The following is a 15,609-nucleotide window of genomic DNA, read 5'->3' as shown; positions in this document are numbered from 1 at the left end:
TCACCACCCAACAGGCACCATGTGCACAGCTCTTGGAAAACCACACTCAAAATGACAAATTTAAATACAACATACACATATATATATATATATATATATATATATATATATATATATATATATATATATATATATATATAAACAAAAGAAATGCTGATGTTGTAGTGGTACACCCGCCTGTCTTGTGTACATGCACCATGAATTCGATACCTGTGCGTACGTGCACCCGCGTGTAAAAAAAAAAAAAAAAAAAAGCCACAGGCGAAGTGAGCTTTTCACTCCATTCTGTCCATTTGATCCTGGCTAGTTGGCCAAGTTTGAGCGTACCACTTCATCCGGCTCGTGTAGAGATTGGCCGTTGGCAGCACACGTTGGAAGGACCAATCAATGTCGGATGACCAAACCCGCTCAAGATGTTTTTAAGCCCAACTTGGAAAAAAATAACAACCACCATGAAAATGTATTTTTATTTAGGGCTCTGAGCTAATTTAAGTCATACAGTGCGGCAGTCCCCTAGTATGTTTTATTCCGAATAGTCAAACACTCGCACCCACTCTATTCAGCCTGATGCGTGATGTCCTCCCCCTCCTCCTCTTCTTCAGGTAGGGGAGATTCAAGCTTGCCTGCAAAAACGAACAGCTCAGTGATGAAACGCATTTTTGAATGGTTTTGAAAAGAAAATCAATACAATAAAACACACGTCAACAAACAAAAGACTCGTTGCTTCGATTAAATTCTCAATTGACTTGGATGGCAGAAAGAAAAATCTAAATTTTAGGGGAGCACGTATTTTAACGATTTGGTGTCCAGCTGAGCTGGTAAAGGATTTCTTTTAAACAAAAAAGAATAAAATGTAAAGGACGGAGAAAATCGCTATAAATTGCGTCATAATTTCATGCGCAATACCCATTGACATTGCGCTCGCTCCTTTTAGTGTGCAAACAATGGCCATAAGAGGGCAGTATAATACAACTCTAACATGAAGAGCGCTTTTAATCCATAAAGTAGTACGTTTTTGCCGGTAATACTTTTGATCGTCTATTTAAGCATGTGCATTACGGAGAGTGACGCAAACGATGGCAGGACTCAACAGAATGGCACCGGGTTCGTTTATTGGCTGCTCACATGACCACCCCGTCATATTTCCGTGATCATTGTTGCGTCAATATTAATGTATGATGACCTCATAGATGTGTTATGTACCCCCCCCCCCCCCCCGGCGCCCCAAAGATTTCTAGAGGATACAAAATGGGTACAAAACATGAGTCAATGAGGCTGGATTTCAGAAATCTCATTCCACAAAGCCACAATATTCATCATAATTCATGATTCAAGATATGTTCTATGTTTCCACCTGCCATATAATAATAGCTCTTTATTCACAGCCATGTCGTGCATTAATGCCATCTTACATGAGATTGATTGTACAGGGTTCTAGCTGTTGTTTTTGTCAAGCCGTTAATGCAGCAGCATGGACATGAGGAGGAAGAGAAGGAGAAGAGGAAGAGTTACTTGGAGGAAGTGCAGCAGCAGCGGCTACCGGGAGACCGAGTCGGGACTGGAAACCTCTTTATGCGAATCACATGACACATCTGAGGAAATGGAAGGACGAAAGGACCAAGCAAAGAGATGCGTAAGAAACAGAAGTTAGTCGAGTAGGTTCCATTCAAGCCGACTGTGAAATGCACACGTATTGGAAACCTCGTTGCACATTTTGAGTGCTTCCAACTTTGTTGATCCAGGAAGACATGTTTGCATGCATGATCAGAAAATGCTAAATATGTTCAAAATCATTTCAGATTGCAATATAATTTAAAAAGTGTTTGCCGTGCAAAAACAAATATTCCATGATTAATCATTTACCGCCTGAACTGTTGCTCTGCGCCACGCCTCTTCCGTGATTGGCTAAAAGGGCCGTCGGGTTCCCATTGGCTTCCTCTGGCCTGTTCTGATTGGTCCACGGGTAGGAACCGGCATAGAGCTGCGCTGTGATTGGACTCAGCTGACAGTCGGGCAGTTGCTCCGCCCCCACGTGAAGCTCTGAGAACGGCAACCACAGCGCCTCCACATGTTTGCCATTCAATTCAATCAAGTCCAGTTAAAATCTTGAAACTAAATTAGATTTCATCCAAACCATATCATGAATAATTTGCAGCAAATTAGATACCTTAAAGTTAAAAGTAAATGAAAACGGACAGAAAACACATTCAATTGAATAACAATGATATAAAAATGCATACTTTACAACTCGCATTAAAATGTAACAGAAAATAATTGTATCACTTGAACAAATCTTGCATCAAAAGTAATAAAAATCCAATTTGCGTGATACATTCTCATATTGAATGAGTTGAAATTGAATTAAAATCAGAAAATACATAAATAAATCAATTAAATTAAATCTGCATAGTAAATATATATATATATATATATATATATATATATATATATATATATATATATATATATATATATATATATATATATATATATATATATATATATAATTAAATATAAACGGCAATAAAAAATAAAGGAATTTGAATAAAACTTGCATTCAACTAAAACATGCAACTACATTAAATTATGAACATACAACTTAAATTTGTTAATTAAATTAAAATAGATAAAGAATGCATCTACATACATTAAAAAATGTGCAGTTCAATTAAATTAAATGTACATAGCAATCAAATGAAACCCTCCAAGCAATACTAATTGTTTGAAAAGTAATAGCTTGCTGAATCTCGCACTGTGCTGCAAACTCCACACGCAACGGTCAGAAATCATGAAATTTTACATTGATCCAACTTTGCAATTCACTGCAGTATTTTAGCCTTATTCCGCATTGGGGAAATTCTGCTGCTCCGCTTTAAATACTGACGCTGCTCGTGAAGCACTTAGAAGCTGGCGCGCGCATACACGCACACACTCTCAGTGAATCGATAGAAGAAAAGCTTTTAAGGTCTTCACTTTGTGCCTGGCTGTTAGAAGGAAATGCATCAAGTTTGTTGTTGTTTTGCATCTCTTTGTGGACATGCCGCATCACAATCACAACAAGGAAGGTAACCAACTCGCAATTCCCCGCTCAAGCTGAATTAGCTGTGTTCACACTCACTACAGCACAGACTGCCCTTTTTTGAATGAGCCAGCTCGTGTGGGTCTGCGAAATTACCACGCTCCAGTCGAGCGCACCTCCGCACACATTTATGCGCCACTTGTAAAAATAGAACTCTGTTTCAAAAATCGGAACCATGAACTCCAGAACTGACGCGGACACACAAGCCATCTTCCACCGCGATGTGTTCCAGAATTAGAGCTTAACTCCAATTTATGATTGATATTTTATAATGAACTGTTTACCTTTCATGGTGGGCGGGGCCAAGGTGCTTTGCTTCCTGTGAGCGCCATCTACAGACTGCAAAGGGCAGACACACCAAAAACCTTATTCCACATTCTACTGTGTGCGTATGTGCACGCGTACAAACCTGAGAGCCTCCACTGGCGTTGTTCTGATCTCCAGCCTCTGCACGAGACACAAAACAGAGTCACGGCATTGTTGTTGTTGTTTTTTTTAATTAGAACAAAGCAAAATACCGTATTTATCGGACTATAAATCGCGTTGTTTTTCATAGTTTGGGTGGGGGGGCAACTTATACTCTGGAGCGATTCATATGTGAAATTATTCACGTATTTTCAAAATTAATAAAATCTGCAATGTAGTGAAACCGCGATAAACGAAACGCGATGTAGCAAGGGATTACTGTAATTTGAACTGCAACTGACATCAGCGGCGCGGCGCACACGCGGCGGTGTTTACGTAAAGGACAAAGGATTCGATCACGGGATTTAATGACTTGGAGTGACAGAGATTGTTTGATAAAATTGTTGTTTATAACTATATGGGCGGCTCGGTGACGCACTGGGTAGCACTTCTGCCTCACAGTTAGGAGGGTGCGGGTTCAATTCCACCTCCGGCCTCCCTGTGTGGAGTTTGCATGTTCTCCCCGGGCCCGCGTGGGTTTTCTCCGGGCACTCCGGTTTCCTCCCACATCCCGAAAAACATGCTTGGTAGGCCGATTGAAGACTCCAAATTGTCCCTAGGTGTGAGTGCGAGTGCAAATGGTTGTTTGTCTCTGTGTGCCCTGCGATTGGCTGGCAACTGGTTCAGGGTGTCCCCCGCCTACTGCCCGATGACGGCTGGGATAGGCTCCAGCACTCCCGCGACCCCCGTGGGGACTAAGCGGTTCAGAAAATGCATGAATGGATAATTATATGGGCCTGTGGAATAATTTGAACTGTAACTGAAGACGAGTCCCAAGTCAGCGGCGCAGCGCACACCCAGCATTGTTTACTTAAAGGACGATCGATGGATTTAATGATTTGGAGTGACACAGATGGTTTGATAATATTGTTGCTTATATAATAGTTATTTGATATATAATTTATATATGGTTATATGGGCCTGTGGAATAATTTGAACTGCAACCGGCGTCAGCTGCGTGGTGCACACCCGGCATTGTTTACGTAAAGGACGATCGACAGATTTAATGATTTGGAGTGATACAGATGGTTTGATAAAGGTGTTATTTATGTTATAGTTATTTGGATAACTGTCAATGTTACGTCAGGCCCGTTCTCAGCTCTTCGTTTGTGCTTATGTCACGTTAGCATACCGTATCATTTAGCCTGTTGTTGCGTGTTCATGTCTGTTCTTGGTTTTTGTCGAATAAATTTCCCCCAAAATGCGACTTATACTCCGGTGCGACTTATATATGGTTTTTTTTCACTTTATTGTGCATTTTATGGCTAATGCGACCTATATTCCGGAGCGACTTTTAGTCCAAAAAATACGGCAATCATCGATTTCAAAACTTTTCACACTACTTATGCAGCCCAGAGCCTGTGCGACTCAGTTGAATAGAAAATGAAATCTGTTTGAGAAGGGATGTAAAACTAAACAACTGATATGGCGGTTGCATAAGTGAGCACACCCTTCCACCATTTTTAATGTTGTCTTCACCCTAGCTTGACTTCTATGAACCGCTTTGTCGTTGGGTCTTTTCTGCCACAAACAGGTGGGAAATTTGACAACAAGTCATAATTCCACCCCACAACCTCATCTCAATTGTTTATTTTTAACCACTCCTTTATTTCCCCAAATTAGGATGTACACATTTAAAGGTTTTCACATTAAGGCTTCTGTTTTTTCCACCTGCAAAAAACATGGTGTTTGAAGAGGGGTGTGTAGACTTTTCAGACTCACTTTACAGACTAGACATTACAATATACTCTGTGAACTCCTCTGTTGTACACTTGATGCTGTTTGGACACTTTGCACGAGAAAACTCGCCAAGCTGAGCTCACAAAATGGAACACAGCCCGCCACTCCATCAGTCAGTTAGTCACACGCACACACGCGCGCACGCACGTGCGCACACACACACACACACACATACGTGCATGCTCAGCATCCATCAGCTCAGTCTTCACACTAACTGACATCACTTCCCAAATGCTGCAGCTCCAATCTAATAAAGGCCCCATTATAGCCTTACTATGCCTCCCACCCCTCAACGCCCCCCCTCCATCCCCCTCACATTCAAAAGGTTCTTGTTTGCCACAAACAGTGTTGCCAAAGCGCCAATTACCTGTAGTTACGCAATGTGTGTGTGTGTGTGTGTTTGTGTGTGCGCACCCATGTGTGTGTGTTACCTGGTTGTCTGTATATTTGCAGAGTTGCAGGCGTCGGTCGTCTACGACGTATCTGAAGAAAACAACATGGAAAAAAACACACTTATGTTAACTGCGCTACAAAACGATCAACACAAATTGGTTCAGAGTGATACACTGTGGGAATACATGTATATTAACATTCTCAAAAAAGTTGTATGGTCTAAAGATTAACTGACAAAAGCAACCATGCAAGTTTATTTTAATGACTCAATACATAGCAAGAATCGAAAGAAGGTCAACAGAAAGTCGGGTGGAGAAAAATACTTTTTCAAGTGCATAAAATGCTGAAGCAAGAAGCTGATGAGTCAATGTGTCAGTGTTCACCACCGAGTCCTGTTCCCATCACTTAAACTGCATGGAACAGACTGATTCTGCCTGACAACAACAGTCATATTAATTACATTCATGCACTGTGTAAATATTTTCAATGTTATTTTTTATTACAATTGACTTTTGTTCTAACGAGAGAGAAAAAAGAATCGTAAATTAAGGTACAATTATGATATATTCTGATACCAATGCAATAAAAGCAATTACGACCCATATCCATGATTGTGAATGTCAAATATAATCTAGGTTTAGAAAGTATTACCACGGTAAAATCACGAAAATTGTAAAACACACGTAGAATATACAGAAAGGATTTTGTGCGTGTACTTGCATGGCGTATTGATGAAGCATCGCAAGCCACTTGGAAATTTTCGAATCAGATTTGTTCCACTTGAATGCAGACAAGAACTTTGCGTTCGTGTTTACATTTTGGACAGACGACATTTTGTTCAGCCTCCCGCAAACACAAACACATGATGTCATTTAGGCATCATCCTCCTCATCTTCATCGCTGTGGAGGAGCAAGTGATGACCAGTTGGAAGCCGCTTCGTGGGAAAGACACGCTGGACAACTTGGCCATTGTTGCGTCCACCACCCATTTTCAAAATTTGTCACTTTTAAAAAGTGTTTTTCATCGAGTGTTATTTGACACTCAAGAGCCCGCAATGGCTTGTTGACGAGAGTGGCGCCCGCATGACCGCCCGCAAGCATTCCAAGTAGAGAGAGGCCCCATTGATGGTGGCTTGGCCCACTCACGTGTTCGGCGGCCTGAGGGTCCAAGTGCCCCTGCAGTGGCGGGACGTCAAACTGGATCTTCTTGGGGCTGCTGGGCTCCATCACGGTCCGACGCTCGTGCAAACAAACAAAGAAAGATCGACACAGAGAGCGAGAGAGAGCGTGCGTGTCTGTGTGTGCGCACGTGTGTGGTGAAGAGGGAGTGGTCTGAGCCGCAGCCCATTACGGAAAGCAGCGTGCAATAAGGCGAATCGACTCGGGCACCGTCAATGTAGCTTTTGTACAGTAGTTTCAAAAGTGTCACTCCCACTTTTTGTGTTTTATTGATTTATTTATTTGACAGATGATTGACTTTGTTTGATGCAATTTCGATATGAAATGAGGGTTATGGTTTCAACACAGGGTTAAGCTTTCAAGAGCGTAGGTTGGGCTTTCAAATAGGTAGATAGGTCGATATGATGATCATGAGGGAAATTAAAGGTACAGGATTTCATTTGAAAGGCTGAGAAGGTAGAGATTTAAATTAGGACTTTGGGACAGTTTTCAAATTAGGGATCCAAACCAGAGATGGTGTTTCAAACAAGCATTAAGGTTTCAGGTTAGGCAAATTGAACATGTTTTGACACTTTTCAACAGGGAAGCATGAACCTAAGACTCGGTTGTTGCTGTTTTTTTTCCAACGGAGGAACAAAAACACTCAATTCGTAGAGTCTGTTATCTTACTATAATGACCAATTCATTTTCAATGGCCAGTAAACAATGTGTGTGTGTGTGCGTGTGTGCATAGGTGTGTGTGTGCGTAGGTGTGTGTGTGTGAGTGTGAGTGAGTGTGTGTACATGAGCGATCAAGACAATCAGCTGACCTGTGATGGGCTCTCAATTTTCAACAAATAATGATTATGACTAGTAAGAGGCATGTTTGTTTGCGACTTTGGGGAAGAGCGCACGTGTGTGACATGACAGGCTGCCTTATGGGTCCGTGTTTTGGCTGGCGCCCTCTGCAGGTGAATGCTGGACTTGAGTCGAGGGGGACACGCCATCTGAGGGGCAACAAAGGGAAACACTTTCAGCGGGAATTGTTGGACGCATTTTGCAATTTCCATTAGTAAAAAGTTCAGATTTTTTCTATAATTCATTTGATAACCAACCAATCACGGCTCAGCAAATGATCACAAGCTGAGTCTTGACTGGCCTCAACACACGATGTCATTTTCAGTCAGCAGCGGGTGTCAAAATGCCATTTTAAAAGGTATGAAACGTACATGAACCGTAATGAAGTTATCAAATGAATTATGGACAAAATATGAACTTTTTACTGATGCAAATTTGTGAATTGAATATCATAAAAGGAGAAAAAACACTTTGGCCAACAATGACAACAGCGACAATAAAAAATAAAACATGACGTGTGGAAAACATGATGATCTTACACATAGATTGGTTGTGTTTGTTTTCTCATGTGTGCAGATTGGGTAGCGTGTGCATTCTGGGCAAGGGAATTAGGCAGCAGTCACCTTGCAGGCCGGTGGTCCTGGCGTCTGGCGGTTCGCTCTGCCACTCGGCCCGGGGTCCCTCGTGCTCACTGGTGCCCGCTGTCGGCGGCTCGCATTCCAATTCATTGTCGTCTTCTTCACTGGAGGACGACTGATCCTCCAAGGGTCCTGCCGCCTGGGTGGCGTGTTTGGGCCGCTTGTAACAACCCGCGCAGCGCGCCAGAACCACCAGCTCTGGAGCGCACCGGGCCTGGAATGCAACACACACACACGGGAAGACACGCGCACACACGGTTAACTTCTTTTTACACCTTCCATTTGAGTTTTCAAGTAGCGTACACTTCACTTGCATTTAACCTTTAAATGTTTTTGAACATTCATTGAGGTACATTGTTTTGCCATTTTCAGTGAATCATCAATCATGCATTCAGTCTTTTTTTTTTTCTTTTCCTGTATATCTAAGCGCAATGTTAAGGTTCAAACCAATTCTATTTTGATTGTTGCTGGCATTTGGTTTTGACACAAAAGTAACAGTAACATTAACATTCGTTTGTGCTGTTACCTTGCGTGGTTTTGGACTTGCTCCAAGTTGCTCCTCGGCTCCTCCTGCCCAAATTAAACAAAGTGGCAAATTGTTACGCACGTTAAAGAGAAATATCAGACAAAGACATCCAAAACGTGAAGTGCAAACTGACGGCCGAGCGCCTGTCGTCTGTTCATCGCCGCGTCCATCTGAGCCAGGGACCGCGCCCAAAGCCACTTTTTAAACGTTTGCTTACACATCATCGTCATCGCTGTCATCGTGTCCGCTTTTGCAGAAGTGAAGCTGGAGCGCAAGAAAGGGTCATGCCATTAAATATGAAATGCTTCAAGTTCATTTGTCAACATCACTTTTCAAGTGATCTATTGAAACAGACCTTGCTCATTTGAAAAAGTTGAACAAAGGAACTGACTGACCTTTCCATTCCAATAGTTTTGGAGGCGACTGCTCAATTTCTCATTTGTGTTCACACCCTTTTCAACGGGCGAGCTCAGACCGCATCCGGCACGGATGCCATCGTGGGTGAAGCTTGCTCATTGAGACAAAAACAACAAATACCACGAGCACACACACCTTCTGCAAACACACACACAACAGTGGAATGGCTTATGGGAAAACATTAGTGGAAAGAAGAATTCTGAGTACAGTAATGGGTGGTCAAAGAGTGTGGACATTTTTGGGAGAGCCTGTACAGAAAGTAATTTTTGTACGGGTGTTGGTTCTTGGGGACGCACACAATATTGCATGTGACTCAAAACAGCTGTTAAATCAAAACTTCAGTGAGATAAATGAACTACTTGGACAGATGCTTTAGAAAGGAATCGTGTCTGATTTTATTCAGGGGTATCATAACATCCAGAAAAAGACTTTTTTTAATATATCATAATTCTGATTATTTTTAGGTGCTTTAGTGCAGTTTGTTTTTTAACGCCATATGGTTAAGTGCCGAATCTGTTGCCATGGCGACACAGTTATCCCAATCCCTCCAGAAAAGGAATTCGACTGTTAAAGTGCACAAGCGGCAAGTAAAAAAATGGATGAATGGAGTCCAGCTGCTGTCTACAAGTACCAATCGTGCATTGCACCGCCCTCACATTGGCGCTATTGGGAATAGATCAAAAACACGATGGCATATATTCATGGAAGGGGGGAGGGAGATAACGTGATTGATTCTGAGCGCAGTTGCTGCGAGACGGTACAAAGATTTTGATTTTGTGAACATTTCAATGAACCAACAGAAAATTGCTCATGAGAAAATAAGTCCCAACACAGGTATGGTCTTTGAAGGCAGCAGCAACATCAAAGCCGCGACCATCACCACAATATGGCGCCACATGTTCACATTGTTGTGCGGATGGGAGAGAGGGCCGGAAGGACAGCGTCCACTTTGGTCCCACTTGCCGCAGCAGGAATTCAAGTTCTGAGTCCCATGGGCAAATATAAATGAAAGAACCGACGTCCAAAGTGCTCATTTGCCAAAGGTGTGCTCCCACAGAGAGAGCGAGTAAAATACATTCACGGCGTCTGCATCAAAACGACACCTTCCGACCTTCAGATGGACAGGTCTGTGTCCGTGTCTGCAGGCGTGGTCTTCGGACTGGCCGCGACCCCTCGTTCTTCAGGGATGTGCGATGAGTCCGGCAATCCTGGAACACAAACACCTGGTCGCTTTAGTCATTGCTGAATGACGCTCAGCCAGGCCTCCCGTGCGCTGCTCACACTAACAACACGGCTGTTCCCTTAAAAACGGACCGTTCACTTAGTATCACTGGCATATATTCTTTATCTTCTGCAAAAAAAAAAAGAACCAAAGCCACAATTAATATTACGGTAGATTACTGAACGGTTGTCTTGAATGTCGTTTGTTTGCCCGATTTGTAACAAAATGGGTTCTATTTGGAAATCAACTTTGCGCTACATCTTTTTAACGTAAAGACCAAATCCAAACTTGCTGGCACCTTTATACGTCAACTCTGAAGTGTCTGAGCTGGCCCGGTCCCGCCATGGCTTGGATCCGCTGGAGCTCTCCTTCAGTACGCCGCACCTCAACGACGCATAAACAACACACCGACCGTTATTTTGCCAGAGTGGAAAATAGACAAACACAAGTTAATTGACACAGTCATTGGTTTGGTCTGTAACATCTCGAGAAAATGGGCAAAAGTATCGGCCACTGTTTGAAAAAAGAAGTTACCAAGTTACCAAATAATTAAATTATCAATTAGTTGATTTATCCATTCGTTACAAAGCTTAGACAAGGGCCGTTTAAAGGAATGACAAGCAGAGAACCTTACACAGAAAGAATAAGTCAGAAACATGGAAGAGTTGCAAAGAAGCTGAAAGCGGGATCAGCAAGCGGGAAAGCCTGAAGGACAGAATTAGGTGGGAACCCAAAGGGGGAGTGTGCGCTGGCACTAACCTGTCCAAAATGGACGTGCCGGGGTGACTGACTGATCTTCTCATCTGGACACCAAACATTTCGCATCAACACGGAATAGTCAACATCCATCCATCCATTTTCTGAACCGCTTGTCCATGCTGGAGTCTATCCCGGCACATCTTCTTAAAACCATCATTGTCAGGAAGTACACGTTCAATGATGTACCGTAATTTCCGGACTATAAGTCGCGTTTTTTTTCATAGTTTGGGTGGGGGGGCGACTTATACTCAGGAGCAACTTATATATGTTTTTTTTCAGAATTTTTTACTTGATCATTAACACATCACTTACTTACAAGTATAGTTGACCACTTCACATGTTATTTTTAGTATAGTTGATCACTTCACACGCTTTGATATCTTTATCTTGAACATATTCAAAACATGAAAAATAGAGAGGAAAAAATCAAATAAAGTAATTAACACTTTAAAGCGCCATATCCTCTGGACATGTCCTCTGTCATCAGGATGACATAAAGGGCGAGAAATTTGATCGATGGATTTAATGATTTGGAGTGACACAAATGGTTTGATAATATTGTTGTTTATGTGATAGTTATTTAAAATATAGTTTATATATCGTTGTATGGGCCTGTGGAATAATTTGAACTGCGGCGCGGCACACGGCATTGTTGACAAAGGACGATCGATGGATTTAATGAATTGGAGTGACACAGATGGTTTTATAAACGTGTTATTTAATGTAATAGTTTTTTTTAAATAACTGAATGTTACGTCAGGCCCGTTCTCAGCTCCTCGTTTGTGTTTGTCACGTTAGCATACCGTATCGTTTAGCCTGTTGTTGCTCGTTCATGTCTGTTCTTGGTGTTGAATTTTGTCAAATAAATTGCCCCCCAAAATGCGACTTATACTCCGGAGCGACTTATATGTTTTTTTCACATTTTTGGGAATTTTATGGCTGGTGCGACTTATACTCCGGAGCGACTTATAGTCCGAAAATTACGGTATGTTGTCTTTGTATGCTTAAAACACACATCGCATACGATACATACGCACGCACATTAGGAGGGCGGCTGAGCCTTTCAGGAGGTTGTGGGCGCGGCGCGAGGCTCTGCTGCGCCAGGCTCATGCACTCGTCCAGTGTCCGGATAAAGGTGGTGCAGGTGGCGCTGAGGAGCGAGGCCTGGGGATCAGGTGGAAAAAAGTGAGCTTCCGCTGGCGTCCAAGCTGAAACAGGCACAAACAAACCGTGTTTTCGTTTCGTTTGAAACCTCGGATGTGGGCGTGCCCTCCTGCTCTGCGCTGCTCTGTGATTGGATGGTTTGGACCTGCTGCACCAGCAGGTCGCAGTACAGGCGAAGCTCAGACATTTTGGTGCGCAGACAGTCCGGACCTGCAACGCACACGCATATCCACATATCAGGGGTGGCCAATCATCCACTTGAATGAGTAGTATGAATCGATTGCTCAGGATGTTGTATGAGTACCTCTGTGTCTGTGCGAGTCCAAGGTTCCGGCTTTAGAGGACCCGAGCGCCACCAGCCAACGTTGTCTCTCTGCTGCATTGACCGCCCTCACGTAAAAATGCTGCTCGCCTGGAATGATCAGCTCCAGACGCGTGGTGTCGGTCGGGTGAACTGAAACAGAGCCACGTCAGGTCCGCTTGCTTTCACTCGACGAATGTTGATGAACCAACCTTTAATTTCACAGACGGACATCTTGATGGAACCTTTGCTTCCTTTGCCGACATCATCCTCGCTGTCGTAGTATGAGATGACGCCGTTCTCCAGCACAAACCAGCGTGGCTGCCACCCTAACGCACGTGTGTGTGTGCACACAAAGAAATACTATTCAATTCATCCAAAACATTATGAAGATGCACATCAAACAGCAATGTCAATTCCAATGAAAGGTAAATATGCTATGCCATTAGTCTTCCATGTGAGTAAATACAGAACGGTATTCGTTTTACAGATGACTTCTTTACAAACGCTGGGATTAAAAATACTCGCATTGCTCATTCTTCTCAAATATTTGCATTGTATATAGTATTATTTCAAGATTTGTACATATATTTTGGGCTTTTCTCTAATAAGTTGGATTTATGGAGCACAATTCAAGGGACCTGAAAAACACAAAAAAATTCTGAGTTTCAAAAAAAAAAAAAATCTATTTCTTGTATTATGTACATTTACTAAACAGTGTCATATTTTAAATCTTAAAATATAATTTGTATGATTACATCTTACTGCGAAGAAAAGTAAAATAGATTTTTATCAAATATATAAAATCTTTTCTAATTTTTCTTCTGAAAAACATCGAGCAAAATATTTCCGTGAGTTTCACTTCTTGAGCTACTGAAATAAGTAGTCATACAAGTAGTCAAACAATTAGCGTCACACCAGTATATCATGTAAGTAGTGTCTTGGCTCTAATTTAGCACGATTGTAATTCTATCACAATCAACATTCATGACTATTAAGATAGCAATGGTCCTGTCCAGAAATGAGACATATTGTGAATACCCATAACACAGAAAGGAGACTCACCTGTCATGTAGTTGGTCCATTTGTACAGAACGCCCTCCATGTGTGTATTTTTTCTAGTTTAAATTGTCACAGCTGCTAACGGGCTAAAGCTAACTGTCGATTCCTCGCGGCATTATAGCGACGAAACACGACGGGTCGGTCAACCGCGGAACTGTCATATTGCGCTTATTGCGCTCTAAAATAAATCGGAATTTGTCGAGCTGGCGTGAATGTTGGAGGCATTGCGTCGTTCTATGTGAGCTTTGTCGCTAACTTGACGACAAGTCAGTTAACGGAGAGAGGACAAAAAATGTCAACAAAACAAACGCAGACGACGGAGGCTGGCGAGGGTCTCTTCACACAAATTCAACTAAATAGTAAATGCTACTGCGTTTTTAAATAACTCGGTGTATTTATTGCATTATTTTATTTATTTTATTGCAATTTTTCCTCTCTCTCTCTCTTCAGCTCAGTGGACTAGTGGTAGAGTGTCCGCCCTGAGACTGGAAGGTTGCGGGTTCAAACTCCGGCCGGGTCATACCAAAGACTATAAAAATGGGACCATTGCCTCCCTGCTTGGCACTCAGCATTAAGGGTTGGAATTGGGGGGTTATATCACCAAATGATTCCCGAGCGCGGCACCGCTGCTGCTCAATGCTCCCCTCTTCCCCAGGAGATGGATCAAAATCACATGGGAATGGGTTAAATGCAGAGGACAAATTTCACCACACCCAGATGTGTGTGTGTGTGACGATCGTTGGGACTTTAACTTAACTTTTTAACTTTAACTTTAACTTTCTCTCTCTCTCTCTCTCTCTCTCTCTCTCTCTCTCTCTCTCTCTCTCTCTCTCTCTCTCTCTCTCTCTCTCTCTCTCTCTCTCTCTCTCTCTCTCTCTCTCTCTCTCTCTCTCTCTCTCTCTCTCTCTCTCTCTCTCTCTCTCTCTCTCTTTGCATAGTCGTATGCAAAAGTTTGGGCTCCCCTGATCATTGGCAAGATTTGACTTTATAAATCATTGGTTGTTCGGATCAGCAATTTCAGTTAAATATATCGTATAGCAGACAAATATTGTGATATTTGAGAAGTGAAATGAAGTTCATATGATTTACAGAAAGTGTGCAATCATTACCAAAACAAATGTAGACAGGTGCATAAATTTGGGCACCCCAACAGATAAATGAGATCAATATTTAGTAGATCCTTCTTTTGCAGAAATAACAGCCTCTAAACACTTCCTATAGCTTCCAATGAGAATCTGGATTCTGGTTGAAGGTATTTTTAAACATTCTTCTTGACAAAATATCTCCAGTTCAGTCAGGTTTGATGGTTTCCGAGCATGGACAGTCCGCTTTAAATCATACCAGAGATTTTCAATGATATTCAGGTCTGGGGACTGAGATGGGGATTCCAGAACATTGTACTTGTTCCTCTGGATGAATGCCTTAGCAGAAATTGAGCAGTGTTTGGGGTTGTTGTCTTGTTGAGGCTTCAACTTTATCACTGATTCTTGAACATTGTTTGCAAGAATCTTCTGAATCCATGCGACCTTCAACTTTAACAAGATTGCCAGTACCTGCACTGGCCACACAGCCCCACAGCATGATGGAACCACCATCGAATTTGACTGTGGGTACCAAGTGTTTGCCATGGAATGCTGTGTTCTTCTTCCTCCATGCATACCGTCCAAATAACAAAATTTTAGTTTCATCAGTCCACAGCACCTTATTCCAAAATGAAGCTGGCTTGTCCAAATGTGCTTTAGCATACCTCAAGCGACTCTGTTTGTGGCATGTGCGCAGAAAAGGCTTCTGCCTCATTATCCTCCCATACAGCATCTCCTTGTACAA

At 42.3% G+C, this 15,609-nt stretch overlaps 1 protein-coding gene across 6 annotated transcripts; it reads right to left on the bottom strand.

The window, feature by feature from the left end:
* Window positions 1-451: 451 nt before the first annotated feature.
* Window positions 452-14,438, bottom strand: plekha3 (pleckstrin homology domain containing, family A (phosphoinositide binding specific) member 3). 6 transcript variants are annotated; one of them, XM_061285482.1, is made up of 12 exons: window positions 13,786-14,438; window positions 12,933-13,049; window positions 12,724-12,873; window positions 12,508-12,629; window positions 12,297-12,419; window positions 11,256-11,299; window positions 10,795-10,880; window positions 9,213-10,482; window positions 8,991-9,121; window positions 8,858-8,901; window positions 8,317-8,545; window positions 7,113-7,842 (listed from the first exon to the last, which is right to left on the bottom strand). In XM_061285482.1, the coding sequence occupies exons 1-8, from the start codon at window positions 13,823-13,825 to the stop codon at window positions 10,388-10,390; spliced, it is 777 nt and encodes a 258-aa protein (XP_061141466.1). In that variant the 5' UTR covers window positions 13,826-14,438; the 3' UTR covers window positions 7,113-7,842; window positions 8,317-8,545; window positions 8,858-8,901; window positions 8,991-9,121; window positions 9,213-10,387. The 6 variants fall into 6 exon arrangements, with proteins under 6 accessions (XP_061141469.1, XP_061141470.1, XP_061141466.1 ...); XM_061285484.1 differs by having other exon boundaries at window positions 9,075-9,121; XM_061285481.1 differs by having other exon boundaries at window positions 9,253-10,482.
* Window positions 14,439-15,609: the final 1,171 nt, after the last annotated feature.

Source organism: Syngnathus typhle, linkage group LG8 (assembly GCF_033458585.1).
Source record: "Syngnathus typhle isolate RoL2023-S1 ecotype Sweden linkage group LG8, RoL_Styp_1.0, whole genome shotgun sequence".
NCBI classification, from domain to species: Eukaryota; Metazoa; Chordata; class Actinopteri; order Syngnathiformes; family Syngnathidae; genus Syngnathus; species Syngnathus typhle.
Note: the sequence above shows the minus strand (reverse complement) of the source record. Positions and strands in the feature narration are given on the sequence as shown.

What these genes read in the sequence shown, in the direction of transcription:
- plekha3 (XM_061285482.1), bottom strand. Translation starts at nt 13,825, where the DNA reads ATGGAGGGCGTTCTGTACAAATGGACCAACTACATGACAG. An exon ending in GGACTCGCACAGACACAGAG is followed by an intron (nt 12,630 to 12,723) that starts GTACTCATACAA and finishes TGTGCGTTGCAG; the next exon opens with GTCCGGACTGTCTGCGCACC. An exon ending in TTCAGAGTTGACGTATAAAG is followed by an intron (nt 10,483 to 10,794) that starts GTGCCAGCAAGT and finishes TTTGTGTTCCAG; the next exon opens with GATTGCCGGACTCATCGCAC.